The 19,268-nt window shown below is 43.1% G+C and overlaps 1 protein-coding gene across 5 annotated transcripts in view; it reads right to left on the reverse strand.

Annotated features, from left to right (window-relative positions):
• The window catches only part of PRR5L (proline rich 5 like), a 41,895-nt gene that overhangs the window by 8,117 nt on the left and 14,510 nt on the right, over nucleotides 1-19,268 (reverse strand). For 4 of the 5 annotated variants that reach the window (XM_048308129.1, XM_048308130.1, XM_048308132.1 and 1 more), the window contains exons 3-7: nucleotides 19,033-19,113; nucleotides 15,571-15,619; nucleotides 6,585-6,642; nucleotides 3,522-3,613; nucleotides 94-234 (exon numbers count right to left, since the gene is read on the reverse strand). In XM_048308129.1, coding sequence (XP_048164086.1) covers nucleotides 94-234; nucleotides 3,522-3,613; nucleotides 6,585-6,642; nucleotides 15,571-15,619; nucleotides 19,033-19,113 — 421 coding nt within the window. Of the gene's footprint in view, nucleotides 1-93; nucleotides 235-2,545; nucleotides 2,556-3,521; nucleotides 3,614-6,584; nucleotides 6,643-15,570; nucleotides 15,620-19,032; nucleotides 19,114-19,268 lie in introns of all 5 variants that reach the window. The other variant, XM_048308133.1, reaches the window with a different exon arrangement.

A 19,268-nucleotide genomic window follows, 5' to 3' on the forward strand; every position in this document is an offset into this window, starting at 1 on the left:
TACCCTCCCCACTTTCCCTCCAGTGTTTGTAGGAGTTCATTGAGGTCAAGATACCCAACTGGAGTCAGAGGAAGAAGAGCAGAGGCTCCCCACCTGCAGAATTAACAGCATCTGGACAATGGAAGCTGGAAGCTTTGTCTGGACCAGGGGAAGGATTTCTTCCAACTTTACTTTTAGCAAGACCAAGTCTCTGAAGCCAAGGAGAGCAATCTGACGGATAGTTAACTCCTGACCCTAAAGAAACAAAGAAGGCAAAATCCAAGTGTACATAAAGGGATGTGTGAGCAACACACCAACACATGGGCACACAGACAGGAGGGTCTATTCTGCCCATTGCTGAGGTGGCAAAACACCCCCTGGTCATTCATTTTGAGGATTCATGATACTCTTCAATTTCCTCCCTCTTAGTCTCACACAAATTCTGAAATGGCATCGCCTCATCTGTGGCACCACTCGGTTTGGAGTGAAGCCAGAAATGGGCCTGTAGTTCACCAAATGACTGTGTATGTATTCATAAAACCCACTTGCCATCCAGTTTGTTCACAAAAGTAGCTTGTGTTTCTGGCACTTGGAGCTGAGAAACCAAAGCAGGTTTGGTAGGGAACGAAGTTATTACGGAATATTTCTTAACTAAACCTACCTCTGTTCTATATTGTACCCTCTTTTTGCTCAACATCTGCACTTTAGACTTTGTTGATATGACAAAAATCTACAAGTTAGTCCATTACAGATTTTAGGATTCAGGCTGGAGCAAAGCTAGCAAGACTGATTGAACCAAACATCACTTTAAAAAGCACCAGCTTTAATATCCTCTGCAAGGCATTCCATGTCCTCCCAGATACTATTTTACATCAACAACACAAGTGAGCAGGCTTAACAGATGATATTTCTCAGCATATTTAAACACAGTCTAACTCCATTTGGCATGCTGGTGTTACCACCTTTCCCTCCTGCTGTGTTTAATGTCTGCACGACTTTCTCTTGCCCCACTGCAACTCAATAGCAGAAATTTTCTTCCCAGCCCTGCTCAGCACTTTCCAGCCTGAAAAGTTTGCCTTGTTCTTCTCAGTATGTTAATCTCTGCCCCATGGTCTGCTTGGGAATCATTTTATGATCTCCATAATACACTCAACATAGCAAATATTTAGCTCAAAGGAATTAACAGCAGTTAATCATCAATTCATAACAGGTTGCATGTCATAATTAACAGCATTACCAATATGTAAATATGAATTAAAACCAATACTCTGAAGGGCTGCTTGGCCATAATAAAAGCAGTTTGCTGTTTTAAACTATCACTGTGTAAGAAAAAAAGGTGTAGGAAAGACTGGTACCTATCTTGGAACTGTATTTCAGCAGCTGCAAACTTTTTATTTATATCACGCAGTTCAGTCCCATTAACTTCATACCCCGTTTCAAAATGCAAACATGTTTCTGTGCCAAGCAAAACAAGATTTGCTATTCTTTTTTCCACACCAATAGTCACAGCAACAGCTGCAACTATACGAAAGCCAGTGACCTGTTTACACAGCTTCCCTCTGTATAGCAATTTAACCAACTTGGCTGCTTAAAGGTCATATTTCTGCAACAGCTATGAGCCTTGGGGTTAAACTTAGCCGAGATAGGAGGTTAAGTGTGAGTTACTCCTTTGGTAACATACGCTCACACATGTGGCTGAATCAGTTTCATTCTGAATGGGCAGCTGCTGGGATCGCAGAAGAGCACAACTAAATAATCCTGCTCATATTTGCAGGAAAAGATGGGGAATCAAGAACAAACTGACTTTCCTATATACCAGAGCAGCGTACAAAGAATGGCAGCTTGATGGAAAACACTCACTGCATGAGCTCTCCTCACATGTTGTGACAAACTGCATAAATGGTTACATACAGTTCCCTATTTCTAGGAAAAGCCTAATCTTGTTATTAGGACAGTGGCCTGGCATAAGAGCAATTTCTATTTCTTGCTGCACCAGCAACTCTTTCTGTGGGAGCCTAGAGCAGTTTACTCTGAGTCAAATTCTTGGATGTATTTAGGCAGTTTAATCCATACATTTGCGTAGTACTTAGGTGCCTACAAAGCTTTAAATATCTTGTCTGTTTATGTTTCAGTTCCTCATCCAGAAAGTGGCAATACTTCCCATACTTTACAGCTTTGATGATGTATTTTGAGTGACTCAGATACCATGACAAGACAAATACAGCAAAAAAGTTATGCTTTCAAAGAATCTCAACATCCCATAGTCACACTTTCACCACTATAACCAAGTTACTTCCAAAAGCTGTACCCACAGTGCTGTAACTTCTGTCCCACTTCTCATCAGAGACATTTAATAGCAGGGGAGTCGATTTTTCTGCCAAGTGGCAGAATTATTAGCATCAGTGGGTATGACACACAGTCAGCTCAACTATTTCCACAGTACACAGGTATCTGCAGTGCAGACAAAGCCCTGCTTAAATAGGTCACTCCCTCACTGAGAGTTACTTGCAAAAGGAGAGAAAGGGAGGGTATTAGAGTTGCACAGTTTTACCTGTCAGAGACCTACCTTCAAGCATCTGCAGCAAGGAAAGAACAAAAATAAACACAGTAGAAAGGTTAGTGTCTGTCTTTGCAGAAGTCCTTTCTCTTTTAGGAAATGTCAGCTTTAATAGGATTAGAGGAAAAGGGCAAGCTTTGAGCTTTACCTGCTGCCTTTCAAACAATACAAGAGAAAGATAATTTTAAACAGCTCTGGAAATAATGTCTTCCAGAAGAGGCAAAAGTCAAGGGGAGAAGGCTAGCATTTCCAAGAACATCATTCTCCACATGAGGTGTATTTTTCTTTTCCTCTGATGGCAAAAAAGCTCAAAATAGGCTAGGGAGGTAATTAGACTGCTCATATGGAAACCCTGACTAAAACTACATTAAAAAATGATACAGCTCAACACTTCTGATGGGATACTCAGCTTTCAAAATACCCAGTGTAAAAATGTTCTTACATAAAGTCTTCATTCATCCTCTATCCCATAGACTTATATGCCCCTTATTAAAGCTTAAAAAAACCCAACTGAGGATTTCCCAAAGGCACAAATGGGATATAAGCCCTTCAAACGTCATTAGGGTGAGTTAGACACATTTTCTCCTGCTCTAGTCTTCAGATTTATACCTCTAAGACAAGTTGTCATCTGCACCAACAGTCCCAGCTACTTAAAAAAGAAAGAACTGTAAATACCAATAGCCCAGAGCTTCAGTCTAGACAAGGCATAGTCCAACAGTTTCAGTGTGCAAGCTTAGCTAAGCTCAGAGAGTAGACCATTAGGAATAAATTCAGTCCAAAACACTGTGCTTGTCCAGTAGATTTTAGCAGTCCTTCTTACAGTTAATACTTGGATAAACTCTACTTCCTCCCAGATTTAGTTTAAAGGCTTTGACATGTATTTAACCACTGGCCAAACAGTGCTGCTGGCAAAGAAGCTTCCACTTGCCATTAGCAGGCATTGCAGTTACATTGCTTCACCTGACTGAACTGTAATTAAGATTACCTGGACTGGGTAGAATATTGCCTGGAGAGTAGGAAGAGTCTCTGTAAAATAGTGATCCCAGATTTCAGACAGGACATCAATGCGATCCTCACCTACGAAAACAGATTGGGAGCAAGAGCTTTAGCAACAGGGACATTAAAAGCAAGTTGGATTTTCCAAGTACTCTCTAATTCCCCAAATAAGAGACTTCACTTTTCCAGTTTCTGCCCAAAACTGGACGTTATCCAGCTAAGCTTCCCCTTTAGTGACAGAGACACAAAGCTGTGACCATAAATTGCTCTGTCACTTAGTGCAAAGAAGACAGTTCTGTGCAAAACACGAGACCAATTCCAACAAAAGAGTGAAGCCCCTCTTCAACCAGAGGCTTTAACTCCACAGCACAGGATTGTGCAATTGCACAGCTCACAGTTAACATGCTTGACTAGCAGGGGAGAGGCCACACATGAAAAGCTGAATCTGAAGACCAGCAGGTCACAGCCAACATCTGCTGATCATCCAACATCATCCTGCAACTGAGCCAGGGAGAGCATTTATAAGAGCTGAGCCCCCTCCAGCATCCACTCAGTACCAAGCAGCAGTCAGGTACCTATCAGGAATCCTGACAAAGGCACTAATGACAAATGTGGCCCTTGTGAAGGTTCCCAAACGAAATCCACTTGGGACTACCCCTTATATGACTCCAGTTTGAAAAAATATCCCCACATGTAACTGGGTACTTAAAATGAAGGTAGACTACGTTATGCATCTTGGGATTACCATAACGGAAATACAACTGTGATCAAATTTTATGCTCATAGGTTTGACTTACAGAGCTGTGTACTCCTCAGCATTTGGGCCCAAAACCTCTGTTTTTTAGCTACAGGTTTGCAATGTTTATTTCAAGTTTTAGATACATCCCTGGAAATCTCAGGGGCAAATACAGACTCAGGTTTAAAACCACAAGTTTCTGACAAAAGAAGTTTCCGGGATACCTCCCACAAGCCTCAGCTGGAGCTCACAAGCAGTGAAGACTCAAGCAGCAGTAATGGAAGATGGCCACTCAAGACAGGTTTGAAGGCTCAAGGTCACTAAAGGCCCTACATGAGGAACTGGAATACATGTAAAATTGCAACTCAAAGGAGACTTATCACTCTGTACTGAAGTGCTTTTCTCATCTGCAGACTTCCACACACACTTTCACTGTGCTTGCCCATGGGCTGTGTTGCTTAGGATACAGCCAGAGAGCAGAGAGCCAGCAGGACTACATCCTGCAGACATTGCCCTTAGAGCAGAGAGCCAGCCCACTAACAACCACAGAAAGGTTCAAAGAGATGCTTCACTGTGTCAGGTATGACTCTGGCTTCAAAACTGGAACTGCAGGCAGACAAGAAATTACCCAACACCCCCACAACAGCTACCCTTTATCAGCAACAGCCAAGAGTAAGCGAAAAAGACAACAGGAAACAGATTCATTGAATGTTTAAATTTTTCCCTCCTCTGCCTCCTACCCAGGACTGCAATGCTTTGCTGTGTGGAGACAGAATGAAACGTCAGAGATCACTTCTCCTTCTGAAGGGGAAGCAAGAATGGTTTGTTTCTTCAAGAAATTGTAAATCCTGCTGGCACTGAAAGAGATTCTGACAGACCGTATAAAGAAAAATCATGTTAAAGTAACAGGCTGCGATTGAAAAATAGACACACATAAAACATTGCCATGCCCTGCAGCCCTACAGACACTCTGTCTGAGTGCTGGGGCAGTGTAAGTTTTCCAGGAAGACAGAGCTCACCAAGAAGTGTGTACAAGAAATCCTCATTGCTGTGACCACAAGACCTGCAACAAACCCACACATTATAAAAGAAAGGTGCCCGTGAGTAATCTCCTGCAGCGATGCCAGCCTGCACAGGCAAAGTGGCTCCAGTGTCACTTCAAACTAGGGACAGAAAAATGAGGCAGAGAAGGTGTTTTACTACCTGCCTGGGAAACTTCATCTGACCCAAACTACCTGAGCATCTGCAAAATACTCCTGGGCAGCTCTCAGCTTATTACAGACTCAAACTCAATTTTCCTAATGCCAAAGCAGATACCGGAAGAGTTTTCTATGAATACAGAAACCAAAGCCTCAGGTAAGCTGTGCAGCATTCATTCTGAAGAGCTGGCTGTGGTAGGGCAGGTACCCACATTTTGGAAAAGGCAGGAGTCTGCCCTTTTTCCTCTCTCACAGGGCCAATGCTGAAGAAGCACACATCGAGCAGGAGGCTGGCAACCCCTATCTCCTCTGGGGCCCAAATCCTACAGCCTGCCAGCTGGGTGAAGTCACTTGGTACAGAATGGTGCAGAGGAATCCAGGACCAGCAACGACGTGAGATTATAAGCATCTATTGGTATTTAATGACCCACATACAACACACTGGTGATTAGCAAGAGATCTTCCCTGCAGGCTACAAAACTGGGTCAAACCAAACCGCAGCTTGGTTTTGAATAAAGACGTGCTGGCTTTGCTTGAGCCGTTACTAAATGTGACCAACTCCCCACATGTCCGACACTGAGTGGCCACACCACACTTGCCTTGGTCCACAGGCTCTGCAGCAGTAGTTTGAACAAAACTCCATCTGTGATAAACTTCTTTCCAGAAGGATTTCATTCTCACCCAAAGGACTGGTTTTTTCTTTAAGTTTACACAAAGCTTGATAGTTCAGCTCTCAAAAGCATGACAGAGAAACTAAAATTGTGCTTACATCAAGCTGCCAACCACATTGAGAAATAAAAGCCAGAAGGCAGTTCCAAGCAGTTTTGCAACGGGATCCATGTCCAGACCAGAACTGCTTTGAGTCCAGGTCCAGCTGCCACACAAGACCCACGTTCCTGCTTTTGTGATGCAGTTATGGCTGCTGGGAGCATCATGGCTCTGTGGCTATTCAAACAGCCCACCCTCTCTTCAGCCTCACAAGGGCTCCTGAGCGGTTGTGTGACACCCTAGGACAGCACCAGAAAGGGCTGTATGCTTTCCAGACATGCAAATCATCTCATCTGACCAAACAGCAAAGCACAGCTCCCTTCCAAAGCAGGTTTCCTGCTATACTTACCTTCACACAGCTTGACCTTCTCCTCCATAAACAGCAAGCCTTTCGCAAGGAGCTGGTTCTGCCAAGAGAAAAGAGAGACATGCATTTGCCTTTTATTTATTTATAATGAATGTGTAAGAGTACATTTTTGTCAGATGCTACCCACTTTGCATGCATTTATCTTAAGTTTAGTCATGTTGTAGCACCTTCTTCCAGCACTGGTCTCCGTGTGAGTGGTAGACATTCCTTAACCTCATCTTGCTCAGCTAGACATGAAAATGCGACAGACACAGCAGTTGAAACATCTCCCAGAAATGGGAAGAGTCACAGGGAGGGAGTCAAGAAAATAAAATGGCTCTTACTATAACAGTGCAGCCACATAAGCTATATCTCAACTCCATGATGGAGGTGATCAAAGAGTCAAATGCTATGAAAATGTCCCACTCTTTCTTCTTTTTGCCCTTGCTCATTGCTGGCCTAACTGCACAGTAAGCCAAGTTCAATTCCTTAACATCTACTTCTCTATTCCTACCTACTGTTTTTCCATGAGGCCATTCTTTTTGCATTGAGCTGCTGGATCATCTCAGTATGCAGTGTCAAGCTGCAGAAGAACTGGCAGGACCTGGTCTTTCTACATAAACTTGATTCTCATGGATGAGAGATCAAGGTATCAATATGTCTGTTTGCAGTTCAGGACATCCAAATACCTGATCAGCTTTTGTTCCCACCTCCCCAAACCATGGTGCAAAAACAACACCTATCTTTTTGTTCTCCCAACAGCACTAGGTGAATCACTTATTCTGAAAACTTTTGAGAGTCACCCCAAGACACAGAGAAAGGCAATTATCACATAACACATTATTACTGGGTCCTAAAAGGTACAGAGATCATACTGATAGAGAGTAAGGCCACTGTCTCTCTGAAAGGACTCAGTATCAGGGCAGCCCACAGCAGTCAGAGATAATTCCCTCACTGTTCATCACAGTTTTTGTTTTTAATGGGGAACTAGGTCAAAGTTGCACTTTTGACCCTTCCATCAGCCCAGGAGCAAGGCACATCTCTTTTCACTCCCAGTGGACACTGCTGTTACCCCGCTGCCTGGACAGCACTACGGCCCCCGGATGAGCTGCCATAGTGCATCCTGCCCTGGTGCTCCTGCTCTGGATCATAAACCTGCCTCCTGTAACCACACTGCAGCCTGGCTCAGCCCTGGCACACAGACAGGCAACTGTGGAACCCCAGGCCAGGAGAGCAGCACACCTCTGCATCCTCCCTTCAACAAGAAGCTACGCAAAGATGGGGTACAGCTGTAGGGAATAAAAAGGAGGAAACATTGCTCTGTGACATTCTCAGGCTGGGAGATATTTTTCATCTGGGCAATGACAACAGGAATTAGCAAGCTAGATAAATAGGTTCCCACAATAAAAAAAAATGCAACATTTCCAAATGCTAGCACCAAGTGGAAGGTGACTGTTTTATGAAGATTCTCTAGCAGAAATAAGGGCTTTGGAGGGAAATGTGAACTTGTTGGGATGTCGGAACAAATTTTAGATTTGTTCAACAGAAATAAATTAGTACATATATCATGCATTGGACAACAACAAAATAAAACTTCCCAGGAAAAAACTAGCAGTGTGAAAAAGGAGGGGGAAAGAAATGTGTAATGAAGAAAACCATATGGGGAAAAAAAAGTGAAACCCACTTACACTATAAATTTTTTTCTGCCTGAACAATAGATAATGTTGGAGTGATAGTGCACTTTAATCTTTCCAAATGCTTTCAGTTTATTAATGAAGTACTTAATTTCTTTATTTTTCAACCTGTAGCTAAAGGCAATTACCTCTCATAGACTGCAGGGGAAACTTATAGTTGATCTTTATTACTGTCTTATTTTAAACTACTTTATAATAAAAAGGTATATACACATAAGAGGTTGTGATGCTTATTTTTTTTGTGTTTCTCTCAAGAAATATGAATTCCTTCTCTATCTGCACTAGAACATTAGATTTCATTTTACATATGCTTCCTGAGCACTCTGGATACAATTTTCCAGATACTTTGCCTAAAAGTATTATTAATATTTTCTACTTCCTGGGATTTTTTTTTTTTATTTTGCAGCTATTACCAGCAACCAAAGTGCACATTTGTACATGCTAATGGGCAGCACAGTTGTACCTATTAGAAAATAGATACATTACTAATCACTCTGTAGTAACTCATTTACAATGCTCCTATGAATCCATTATAGTAATTCCATGTGCTAAAGAGCTTGCATAATGTCACTTTAAAGGTTCCCTTAAAAAAGAGATTAGGTCCATATAGTTACTGCAGACTTTTCACTTATCCTCTCAGATTTTCCCTTTTCCTGTGGAAGAGGCTTAAAAAAAATTAAACTAAAATCAGCCATACTTCATTTCCCTTCTCCCCATCCTAAAAATATCTGGAAATGTTACTTCTCCATCTTTTCTGCAAGAAGTCACAAGCTTGGAAATTGATTCAATCCAAACATTAATCCCTCAGAGCAAGCCAGACAGGCAAATTGTCATTAACAAACCCTACAGGGTCTGCTGACAGATCAATACAAGCTGCTCAATGCGGCCGCAGCGGAGGTCTATATGAGACCTTGTCGAGATTACAAGTCTCATTTTGCTGCTGCATCCCTGCTTGCCAGAGGCAACCCAGAGGCACAGAGCTAAGAGGAAAAATAAATCTTCTATTTGAAGCAAGACCAGATAAAGACTCATACCAAGTAAGCTTGAAGGGTACATTTATTTGAAAAAGTTCAGCTGCCACCTTCCATCTCTTTGCAGTTACAGCCAAACTGGGAGCTTGGGGGGAGGGCAGTGATTCCCTTCCCTCCCCAGATGAGGTTTTCCTGGCTCCCCAGGTGTTTTGGGACATCAGGGATGCTATATGCTCACTGTGGGGGAGTGCAAACCTGCCCATACTCTTTGCTACTCTGCTGTGCAGTCCTGACTGAACACCCCATGTTAACACACGTACGTGCAATTGAGAAATCTGGAGAGAGATGTTTTGCAGCAGATGGAAGTGACCTTGTGAAATCTCACAGGTTGACCCCTTTTCTCAGTGCAGAAAACCAAAACAGCTGTCTCACATACACCACTAAAAAGGGCAGCTAAGAAAAAGCTCTTAAGTAAATTTTCAAATGCCCTAAGTTTTTAAAGACAGGAATCAAAGCTAAAGTAATCACTTTCCCTTTGTTCCTCAGCAAAGATCCTCCCACAAGGTGTATGTGTTTGCTACTCTTTAGTCATGCTCAAATCACTGGGAATAAAAAAAAAATTTTTGAAGGCAGTCAGACACCACCTTATGAAACAGACACTTTCCTGATAATTCCTTCCTTTTTTCTGGCACAGATATTTTCCTCTTTCCTCTCCCTGCTGGAGAAATCGAGGCAAGTTTCTCCATTCGTGCCCAGTGGAGCAATTCCAGTCCCACCACCTTCCCAGAAGGTGAAAGCTGTCCCAGGCACACCAGCTGGGGCTCCTCTCTCAAACCAGCAGTGCCTGCAGCGCCCAGCACCTTCTCCCTCCCTCCACTTTGCAGGAGCTGAGCATTCCCAATGAGGGCCATGGAGGGAGGCCCTTCCCGTGCAGGCTCCCATTACACCCTGCGTATCATGGTACCCATCTGACTCTACCTGAGGCAGATTAGATGCTGCCTGTCAGCAGCACTCTGTCAGCAGCATGATGGGTGTGGTGACAGCCTCCGGACAGAACCAACAGGAAGGATTTTGGCGTGACAGCCATGCCACCAGCACAGCTTGCTCTGCTGTGGGTGCTACACTCAAGCAGAAGGGTGGCAAAAAACAGCTAAGTAGCTTTGGCAGCAGTTGAAAACATCAAGGAGGCCCAAGCCATCACAGGCAACTTCCCATCTTGTCTAAAAGCCATGTCTGCAGTATGGCAAGGTACAAATGAACTCTCCTGCTAATAACAAACAAGCCATTATCTTTGAGGGAAAAAGGTTTACACAAACACCCAATTAATTATGGACAAATTCTGCTTTCTGTGCATGTCTCCAAGGCAAACATGGCCAGTATGCCTTTTAAAAGCCACCTTCAAATTAACAAATGAATATTAGTTCATCAAACACCATAAGCTTGAAACAGAAGTAAACCGATCCAGAACATACTCAAAATAATTGACCTCATTTTGATGGGTGAAAAAATCAGTTTTTCTTCAGTACTCTACAGCATTTCTTAAATGCAGCCCTCTTTTGTATCCAACTCAGGCTTTGTGTTCTAGTGCTAAACCACACTTTTACAGGCTCTACAGGCACATAGCCACTGCTTTGTGGATAATCTGATGTTGATTTGAGAATAAAAGCATCACCCAAACTTAGTTGACAAGTATTTTCTACAAAGTTATTGCCAGCTGCACACAAACACCTACCTAATTCTTGGCAGTATTTTACAAAACACAAATTTGTGTGAGCTGCACCATCTCATACCTAGAGCACCCCCCACCCCCATCCTTTCTTTTTTCTCTAACAAGAGGGGAAATACTGACAGAAGCAGACAGATCACTTCAATCCTACGTAGAGGAGAAACTGCAAGATAAATATGAAATCACATCCTAAAATGACTCTTCCTAAAGCTGGTTTTGTTCATGACAGATAAAAGAGAAAGCCCGCTTAAAGAGATGAAAGTGAGCAAGGAGAGTAAGAAGGAGAGCAGACCAGGCAGACCAAGTAGGCAGCACTGCTGTGATCTAGACCACAACCCGCCAGGCAGCAGCTCTGGGAAAATCCCGCAGGCAGGGCCCCTGAGCCTGTACTGTGAGTCACTGCTCCAGGTGGGATCCTGCTCAGCCAGGCCATGGCACAGCGACCACGCCACGCTGTGAGCAGGAGCAGCCAGGCTGCATTTGGAAGGACTCAAACACATCTACAGAGTCCATGTGAGCAGAGCCTGAAAGGAGGTGTCCCTGCTGCCACCTATGACTAGGTGCTCTGCTCAATAGCAGTGCTGAGCTGCCAGGTGACCCTGTCCATGATAACGAAGCTGGGCAGTTGCTATGGAGCCTCTGGAGCCGCTCCATGAAAGCCGCTCTAGAAAGTGCCACATGAAGCAGAAATAATTAGCAGACCTGCACGAACAGAGGTTCCCAGCCAATGAGGAGACAAATACAATAATAAAGACCAGCTTGACCCAAAAGGGTATTGCAGACACACAGCTGAGCTCTGCAAATCACACAAGTGTGAATTTTGTTCCTTGTGCAGCTGCTGCAGCCCCTGGCAGCAGGCACAAGGCAGCACTTGGCCAGAGAAGAGCTAGTGCTGCTGCCTGTATCCAGCAGTAACCACCACTCCAATAGCCTACACAACTATTTCCTTGCCTTGCTGTGAAACAGGTAGGCACAGAAACCTCGCATCGAGGAAGGATGCATCACACACCCCATATTTTTCCCTTTGACTCAGCAGCCACATGGCCTTTTCAGCTGTTAGCTAGGCTTCACAAAGCGGCCTTTCAAAGGAGTGAGCAAACATCACGAGAGATGCTGGAGTCATCTCTCCAGGCTGGAGTTCCAGAAAAACATGCACTGGGGACCTAAACAAAAGCTTTATGGTGCCACAGGAGAAGGAGGAGTGCAGGTTTCCCCCTATCACTGCAGCCACCTCGCACAGCCGGGGAACCTACAGCGAGAGGGACTCTGACCACAGGAAAGTTCACCAGTACCACTTCTGACTGCTCTAAAGAGAGAAGATAAAATCAAGTTTGGGTTGGATGCAGGCTTGCCTCATTGCTGACACTGCTTACTTTTCAGCTATCCATTATCATCTTGCTGCTTGGACTTTGCCTGACACCCCAGCAATGTGAGCTCTCGCACGCTGCAGCTTCTGCAGCTTCGCGTATGAACACCAAGCTGGGTCTAATTCTGAGTCAGGACTTGCCACCTCCAGTGGCTCTCCACTGCAGCAGGCTGGAAATTATGTAACAGCTTTGCTTCTGGTTTTAAGACATGAGAGATCTCATTGGATTAGATGAGGAAACACGTCCACTTGCCATTCCTCACCTACCAGCTCTGCCAGTGCGGGGAGTGGACATCAGGCAGCAGCTCCGGGCATTTGACTTTCTGCATTTGCAGCCTATCAGTTCTGGGAGAGGTTACAGTGCCTGGCAAGGGATCAGGTCTCTCTGCACTGGGAGGAGACAGTTTGGAGTTAATATACATAAATGCATTTCCATTTTGCCCCCCATGAGTTTCAAGATTAACAAGCCCACACAGAGTGAAAAGACACAGTTCGTCCCTTCCACAGGTGTTCTTTCAGGCTGTTTGCAGAATCAGGCAGATAATGCATCAATTTATCAACACTTGCTAGTTTCATATTTAAAAATTTTTCTCCACAAACATGAGGGTCAGACAGCAGGAAAAAGAAGGGAGCTTATCTGAAAAATCACACAGCTGCACCAGAGAAGTCCCAATTGCCAGTATACTGTGTTCCTCCGAATCCCAGCCTCTTACCTTCCATGGTCATAGGATTTCCACCTACTGCAGTTCAGCTGACCACCAGCAAACTAACCCAGCAGTGAGGGCAAATGGTGCCCTGCAGGGTTATTGAGCAGAGAGGTAGGTACAAAGTGCCCCTTTTCAGCAGCAGGAAACTCAAGAATCAGCTCGTGGGCAAAGTCAGTACTGAAAAACCTGGAGCATGAAACACTGCTTTAAGGCAGATCTGCAGCAAATGCTACAAGTCCCAGCTATCTGGCATTTACACTCAGGCTTCCATCCAAGGAGATGGGCTGTATATACAGTAGGATTGCTAAAGCAGCAGATTTATAAACACAGCTCCCCTTCAGAACGAAATATCCAAGTTTGCACTGCAGCCCTTACAGGAATTATATTTCTCTTTCAAAGACAAAACAGGCTCATTAACTCTGGTATGATGACGGCTTGGTAGCAGAAAAAGACCGCATAAACTCCAGCCATTTCCTAAACATTCCTTTAGCAATTTCAGGAGCTAAAAATTGTTAATGTGCATGAGTGCTGATGAAAAGGACTTGTGAGTAATCAAGTTAAGTTGATCACAAAAGTAGCTTTGTCTCATTATAAAAGCTCTGTTCCATTTTAGTCTTAAATATTCAATGGTTATAAAAAAATGTGCATGTGTGAGCGTATAAAATTTACATAATGTAAAATCCTGAACTCTTAAAACAAATGTGATTTTAAAGTTTCTCTTAGTGGCTCCAGTTATAAGTGCCATGGCATAAGAAATGGAAAACATTCAAGTCAGTTTACCACATCTAAATATTACATGATCCAGTGAGTTGCTCCAATTGCTGCTGGGATATTTAAAACTGCCTGGCTACACAGAGAGCAGATTCTTCAGGGTCCATTTCAATGCAAGAGGACAGAAAACGGTTCTTGGGACAGCTTTCAGTGGGCTTTAGCAGATGTTGGAGGAAGTCACTGCCAACAGATGCACTTCCACTCCACTCTGCATCCTGGTGACCCCCTCCCAGCACCTCCCCCATGTCAGAGGTGATGACCACAACACGTCAAAGGAAGTAGTTGGAAACTCTATTTTTTTTCTCTCAAGGTTATTTTTCAGCCAAATCAGCAGCTTGATTCAACTCTGCTCATCTTGGTGGCAAGCAGTACTGCCATAAATCAGCTGGCATCAGCAGTGAAACAGAACCCACAGACAAATGAAATAACATTGTCAGCCCTTCTTTAGCACAAGAACAGTCTTTCCCCACTCCATGGCCCTAGGATTTTTGAGGAAAGGCATTCAGGAGGGAGGGGTAACTTTTATCATGGCCATATGCTGTTAGTCTAGAATCAGAAATGTCTGCATCTTAGCTTACAGAGGGAAAAATCTCGCTTCTGACAGTAGCCTTTATCTCACAGTTTGTCTCACAACTTGCCTGCACCAAGAGTTTTACCTCAGGCTAAGTCTGACAGATGCCAAGTTAGTCCTTTTGACACTGAGCAAAAATACCCCAGAAATTAAACGTGAGTGCTGGTGGCTGCCGCCCCACTCAGGGTCTAGGAAACATCCTGCCATGCGCCGCCAGCAGCTGCCTCTGCAGTAAACAACTTGTGCAGAGAGGGTCTGAGGAAGTGAAACAACTACCCCTGGGGCAGGAGTTTTCTTCTCACTTGATGTCACAGCAGGGGGATTTTTTAAAGTCATGTAATCTAATAAATCACATAATCTGATAGGAAGCAATACTAGTCTTCTTTTTCCTCCTTTAAGCTGTCAGCACACACACGACAGCATCAGCCGCTCCAGAAAGTACAGAAATTTTCTCTCTCTCTTACTCAAAGGGAAGAAAACCCTCTTGTTTCCAGCAGGCCCTCATTTATTTTATTTTTTTTTAACCAAGACTATACCGAACAAATTAAAACACTGAAAGCCATCAGTGCCTTCTAAAAATCATCCAGCATGCTTTCATGTGGTTACATGTGAACCTCGTCTACCTGGACAGTATCAGTAAAAGGCAGCAACACTTAGTCACATCTGTTGTTCAACACTTCCCTCATCCTTCACATTTTCCTTTTACAGAAGCTGCATTTGTATTTGTGGGACTAAAAGGCTGCACCCAGGTTGATTTCCTGCTGATAGAAACTTCCTTCTCTTTGCCCCCTCCTGCCTCCAGGCAGCCATTATCTCCTCTCTTTCCCTTCATTGGCCCCGTTGCAGAGAACCTACTTTTGAACTCTTTATGCTAAAGAAAAGGTATCCCATCTTCTTTAAAAACTTCAAGTAAATTCCTTCTTGATTTTGGCAGGCTACTAGCAGCCTTTCTTAAGCACAAAGGAAGATTATCCTTAATTCTGCACATACATCAATAAAAATAATTACTCCCAAGGCTATATGGCCCACATTTAAAAAATCCAGTACCTCCATCATCCTCCTTAGCAAAACAAAAACGAAACTTGGGAGGCTACACACATGTAAAAAGGGATCCTAATTTTGTTTTAGGCTAAAAAGCTGAAGAAAGCAAACCTCAAAACAAAGCAAGCAAGTCATGCAATACCTGAAAGTAATCTGTGATGAAGGATCCAAGTTCACTCTTCAGCAGCCGTCTGTAGACAGAAGGAATGGAGCCATGAAGTAGCAGCCACTGCTGGTCATTTCTTACAGGAATATCTGCACTTTACTACCAGTCATACCAAAGATACAGGAATGTATGGGAATGGGTCATGTTGGCCACTGTTAGATTTCTCTTACAGTTACGTATGTATTTTACAAAGGCTATTCTCAAATTATAGAGGAATTAAACAGTTTCTCAAAAGTCTTCTAATTATAAACCATACACCTAGAACAAGCAAAAAAAAAAAAAAAAATTACTCCCCTGAATGAACAGAAAGCTGGGGAGACAATTTAAAGTTACTTAGATTGAAATCCATAAATTTTTCTGCTTTTTTGTTTAAACAAAGATGCCTTTTATGTCATTGAAGATAGCATATCTCCCTAATGTTGTACTTCCTTTTCTCTTGGAAGCATAAGATGAGGACAAGGAGAGGAAAAATGAAGCAGAAGCTGCAGCCACATTTTAACTACGACACTTCAAAAAATAAAAGAGAAGGCGTATTTTCCAAGGAAGAAATTCAACAAGAGGTGTTTTAAAACCCACTCTAAAGAAATATTTCTGATGAAAATTGTTGGCTTTTAAATCAGGCTGTGATGAAAGTTTTGAATTCTAATATATATTTGTATTTTTTAAAAATTATATAAAAATCTGGATTGTTTTACATCAGAAGCAGCATTAAAAAAACAACTTAAGAAGCTCAGTGCATTTGCACTTTAAGCTTTCAGTGACTGAGAAATTCTGTAGCAGTAAATTCTGTCTAAAATTTAAAGGTTGCCCAACACTTTCCAGTGCCAACCATTGGAATTTTTTTTTTCTGTTCTAAGAGTTTTGCTTTTTACCAATGTGAATTATAGTCAAGAGTGCTCGAAAACAGCATATGAATCAGGGACCATCCAGTTCTTAGGCTGGGTTTTTACCAACAAACTACACTGCTTTACCTAATCTGTGCTCTAAGTCAAATTTGACAGCAACCGTCCTGCGTAGCCATTTTGCAGTGCTTCTACATTATTTGCATGCCAACATGCCTTTACTCTTTCTCTCTCAGAGTGCTTATATTCACCCACCCAAATCAAAGCACACATCTGTTTCTATGAGATCAATAAATCAGGTAAGTCTTTGGAGGCCCATTTGCCAGAAGCTTTTCCATTGGCTTCATCCAAATCCAGCAGGCTCTCCAGCAGCTGACTGACAAGCCCAGAAGGATTTGGCTTCATGCAGGTTAAGACCAGCAACTAGAGGCTTGCACCTTAAAAATAAAACAAGGGAGAGGTCTCCTCCTAAACATGGGCAGGTCACCTCCCGCTTTCAGAAATTCCATCTCCTAAAGGCATTTCTTAAATTTCCTCTCACTGGCACAACTGACTTTCAGAGCAGTTAAAAAAAAAAAAAAAGGCAGTGAGATGGTATCAAATCACAGCAAGATAAAAACTTGGTGGCAGCAATCCAGAGCAAAATGTTACCACCTGCTCATCTCCTGGTCCTGCCATTACCATCCTCCCTTAAAACTGTCCCCTGTTTCCCTGTGCCAAAGGACAAAGCATTGTGCAGAACCTGAGAGTCTCTCACTGCATTTGCAAGCTACAGCCCAGAAGCCAAGGGGAGAACACGAGCAAGGAAAAGGTACCAGCTCGACCTCACGGCACACAAGAGTTGTCTGTCTCAGAGGTCTGGCTTTTTTCCAGTGTCGAGCCAGAGATTCACCCTGTGCACAGAGCTCACCCTGTGCTGGGAACTTCATCAAGAACCACAGGTGTGAGGCTGCAGGTGTTCACACAGACACACATGCAGAGGCCTGTCCTTTGCTCCTTAGATGGGCATTAATGAGCTGCTTGGATGTGAAATAGTCTATTTAAAGAGTGACATTTGGAGATGCAACCAATGCTCAGGGCACCTGCAGGAACATTAATCATGTAATTCAAGGTGAGTGTTTCCAAGTACAGCCTGGCAGTGCATGTCTGTGGAAGAGGACATTTCCCTTCCCACCATCAGCACTGCTCTCAAAGCATACACAGTTCTTAAAGAATTTCCTGTGCTTCACCTGGTTCTCGACAGTCTGCATTCTCTTCAGCAACCAGCATGAAGAGAGCATGGTCCAGCCACTGGGGCCAAGCCCAGATCCCACAGCAGTTCTGCCCAGTGTACTGCCTTCCTGGGAAGGTGGGAAGGAGCACCTGCTTGCACTGCAGAGGAAAAGCAGGATGCAGCCACGGGCAACAGCCAGGCAGGCGAGTCACAAAGCCCAAAGCCACTCCCCAAGTCTGCTAACAAGCTGGGGCTTTAGGTATTTCCCAAGCCTTATGACATCTGTTTTTATTTTCATGTCCACAAATACTCATCCCATGGAGAATTAAGACTGCTCCAAGTACTAAAACCTAACTTGAAGACTTCTGACCTGAACACACTAAAATATCATTAAAGCACAAGATGCTGCCCTTGCTCAACTCTCAAAAGGAATTATATTAAACTTTTCTGGTTTGGGACTGAACCAAATTGGACAGAGTCTCCTGCCCTGATAGCTGCATCTATTTTGAAAGTAGGCAAAGGGGTAGTTTAGACTGCTGTTTAGTAAATACTTAGCTCAAATTGCCATCTGAATTTTGGAGCTCGAAAAAATGCAATAGCGATGAGGGGAGGGCATATAAAAGAAGAAGTGGAGACACGTATGACAGCACTCTTGACAATTTAATATGGATGCAGTGGTAAAAAGAAAGAACCTACGTCCATGAGCCCTGACAATACTCCTCTCAGCAGCACTTGGAATCAAGGCAAGAATAAATAGTTCTTTATCTACTCTACAGTCCTATCTGTTGCTAATCAAACTTTCCAACTAATCAGAATGAAACCACAGATAATCATGAAACCTACTTTTAAAAGAAAATGAGACTCTTAACCATCACTGGCATCAGTGACAAAAAGTGTTAGCTAGGCTTTTAGTTTTTTTATCTTTATGGTTCATATTTTCAGGTTTTGCTCTGCAATTATCATGTGAAGATTAAGCTTTTAAATGAAATGCTGTGGTTTGCTTTAAACACTCCACAGTTCTGAGAAGTTTGGTTTTAGAAAAGAGATGCCAATATTATTATGTGTAAGGCATATCCAAAAGAGGCATAGTTCCTAGGAAGGAACAAAAGCCTTACAATCCAAGTCAATACACAACCTGTCCTTATCAAAGCTGTACATCCACACATGTTGGAGAAAAATTATCCAAATACCCCATGCCATTCGTGTCACTCAATAGCAAGAAAGAACTAAGTTAGCCAGAAACCCCAAAGCTGTGCTTAAGTTTGCTTTCATCCCTTCTCCCCCCACCAGTATCTTCTAACTGTAGCTCTGAAGGGAACAGATCCCAGCAAACACCGAACAAGCAGCAGCAAAAATCCATTTTCATGCATTTCAGCGACCTACCTGATATGTTCATTGAGGGTGTAAAGCTCATTGTTCTGCAAGCCTCCCCCTTTGAACACATTTATCACTGCTGTTTGAACACTGCCAAAAAAAGAAATCAGACAGGACAACACCCATGAATAACAGTGTGATTTACCACAGAGCACAACATGAACTAGACACCAAAAGCAGAGAGGTTATAACCAGGTGAAGTTAATCGCCCTTAAATACTTAATTTTTCTCACCTTGAAATCGTT

The sequence above is a fragment of the Corvus hawaiiensis genome, chromosome 6 (genome assembly GCF_020740725.1).
Source record: "Corvus hawaiiensis isolate bCorHaw1 chromosome 6, bCorHaw1.pri.cur, whole genome shotgun sequence".
Classification (NCBI taxonomy): Eukaryota; Metazoa; Chordata; class Aves; order Passeriformes; family Corvidae; genus Corvus; species Corvus hawaiiensis.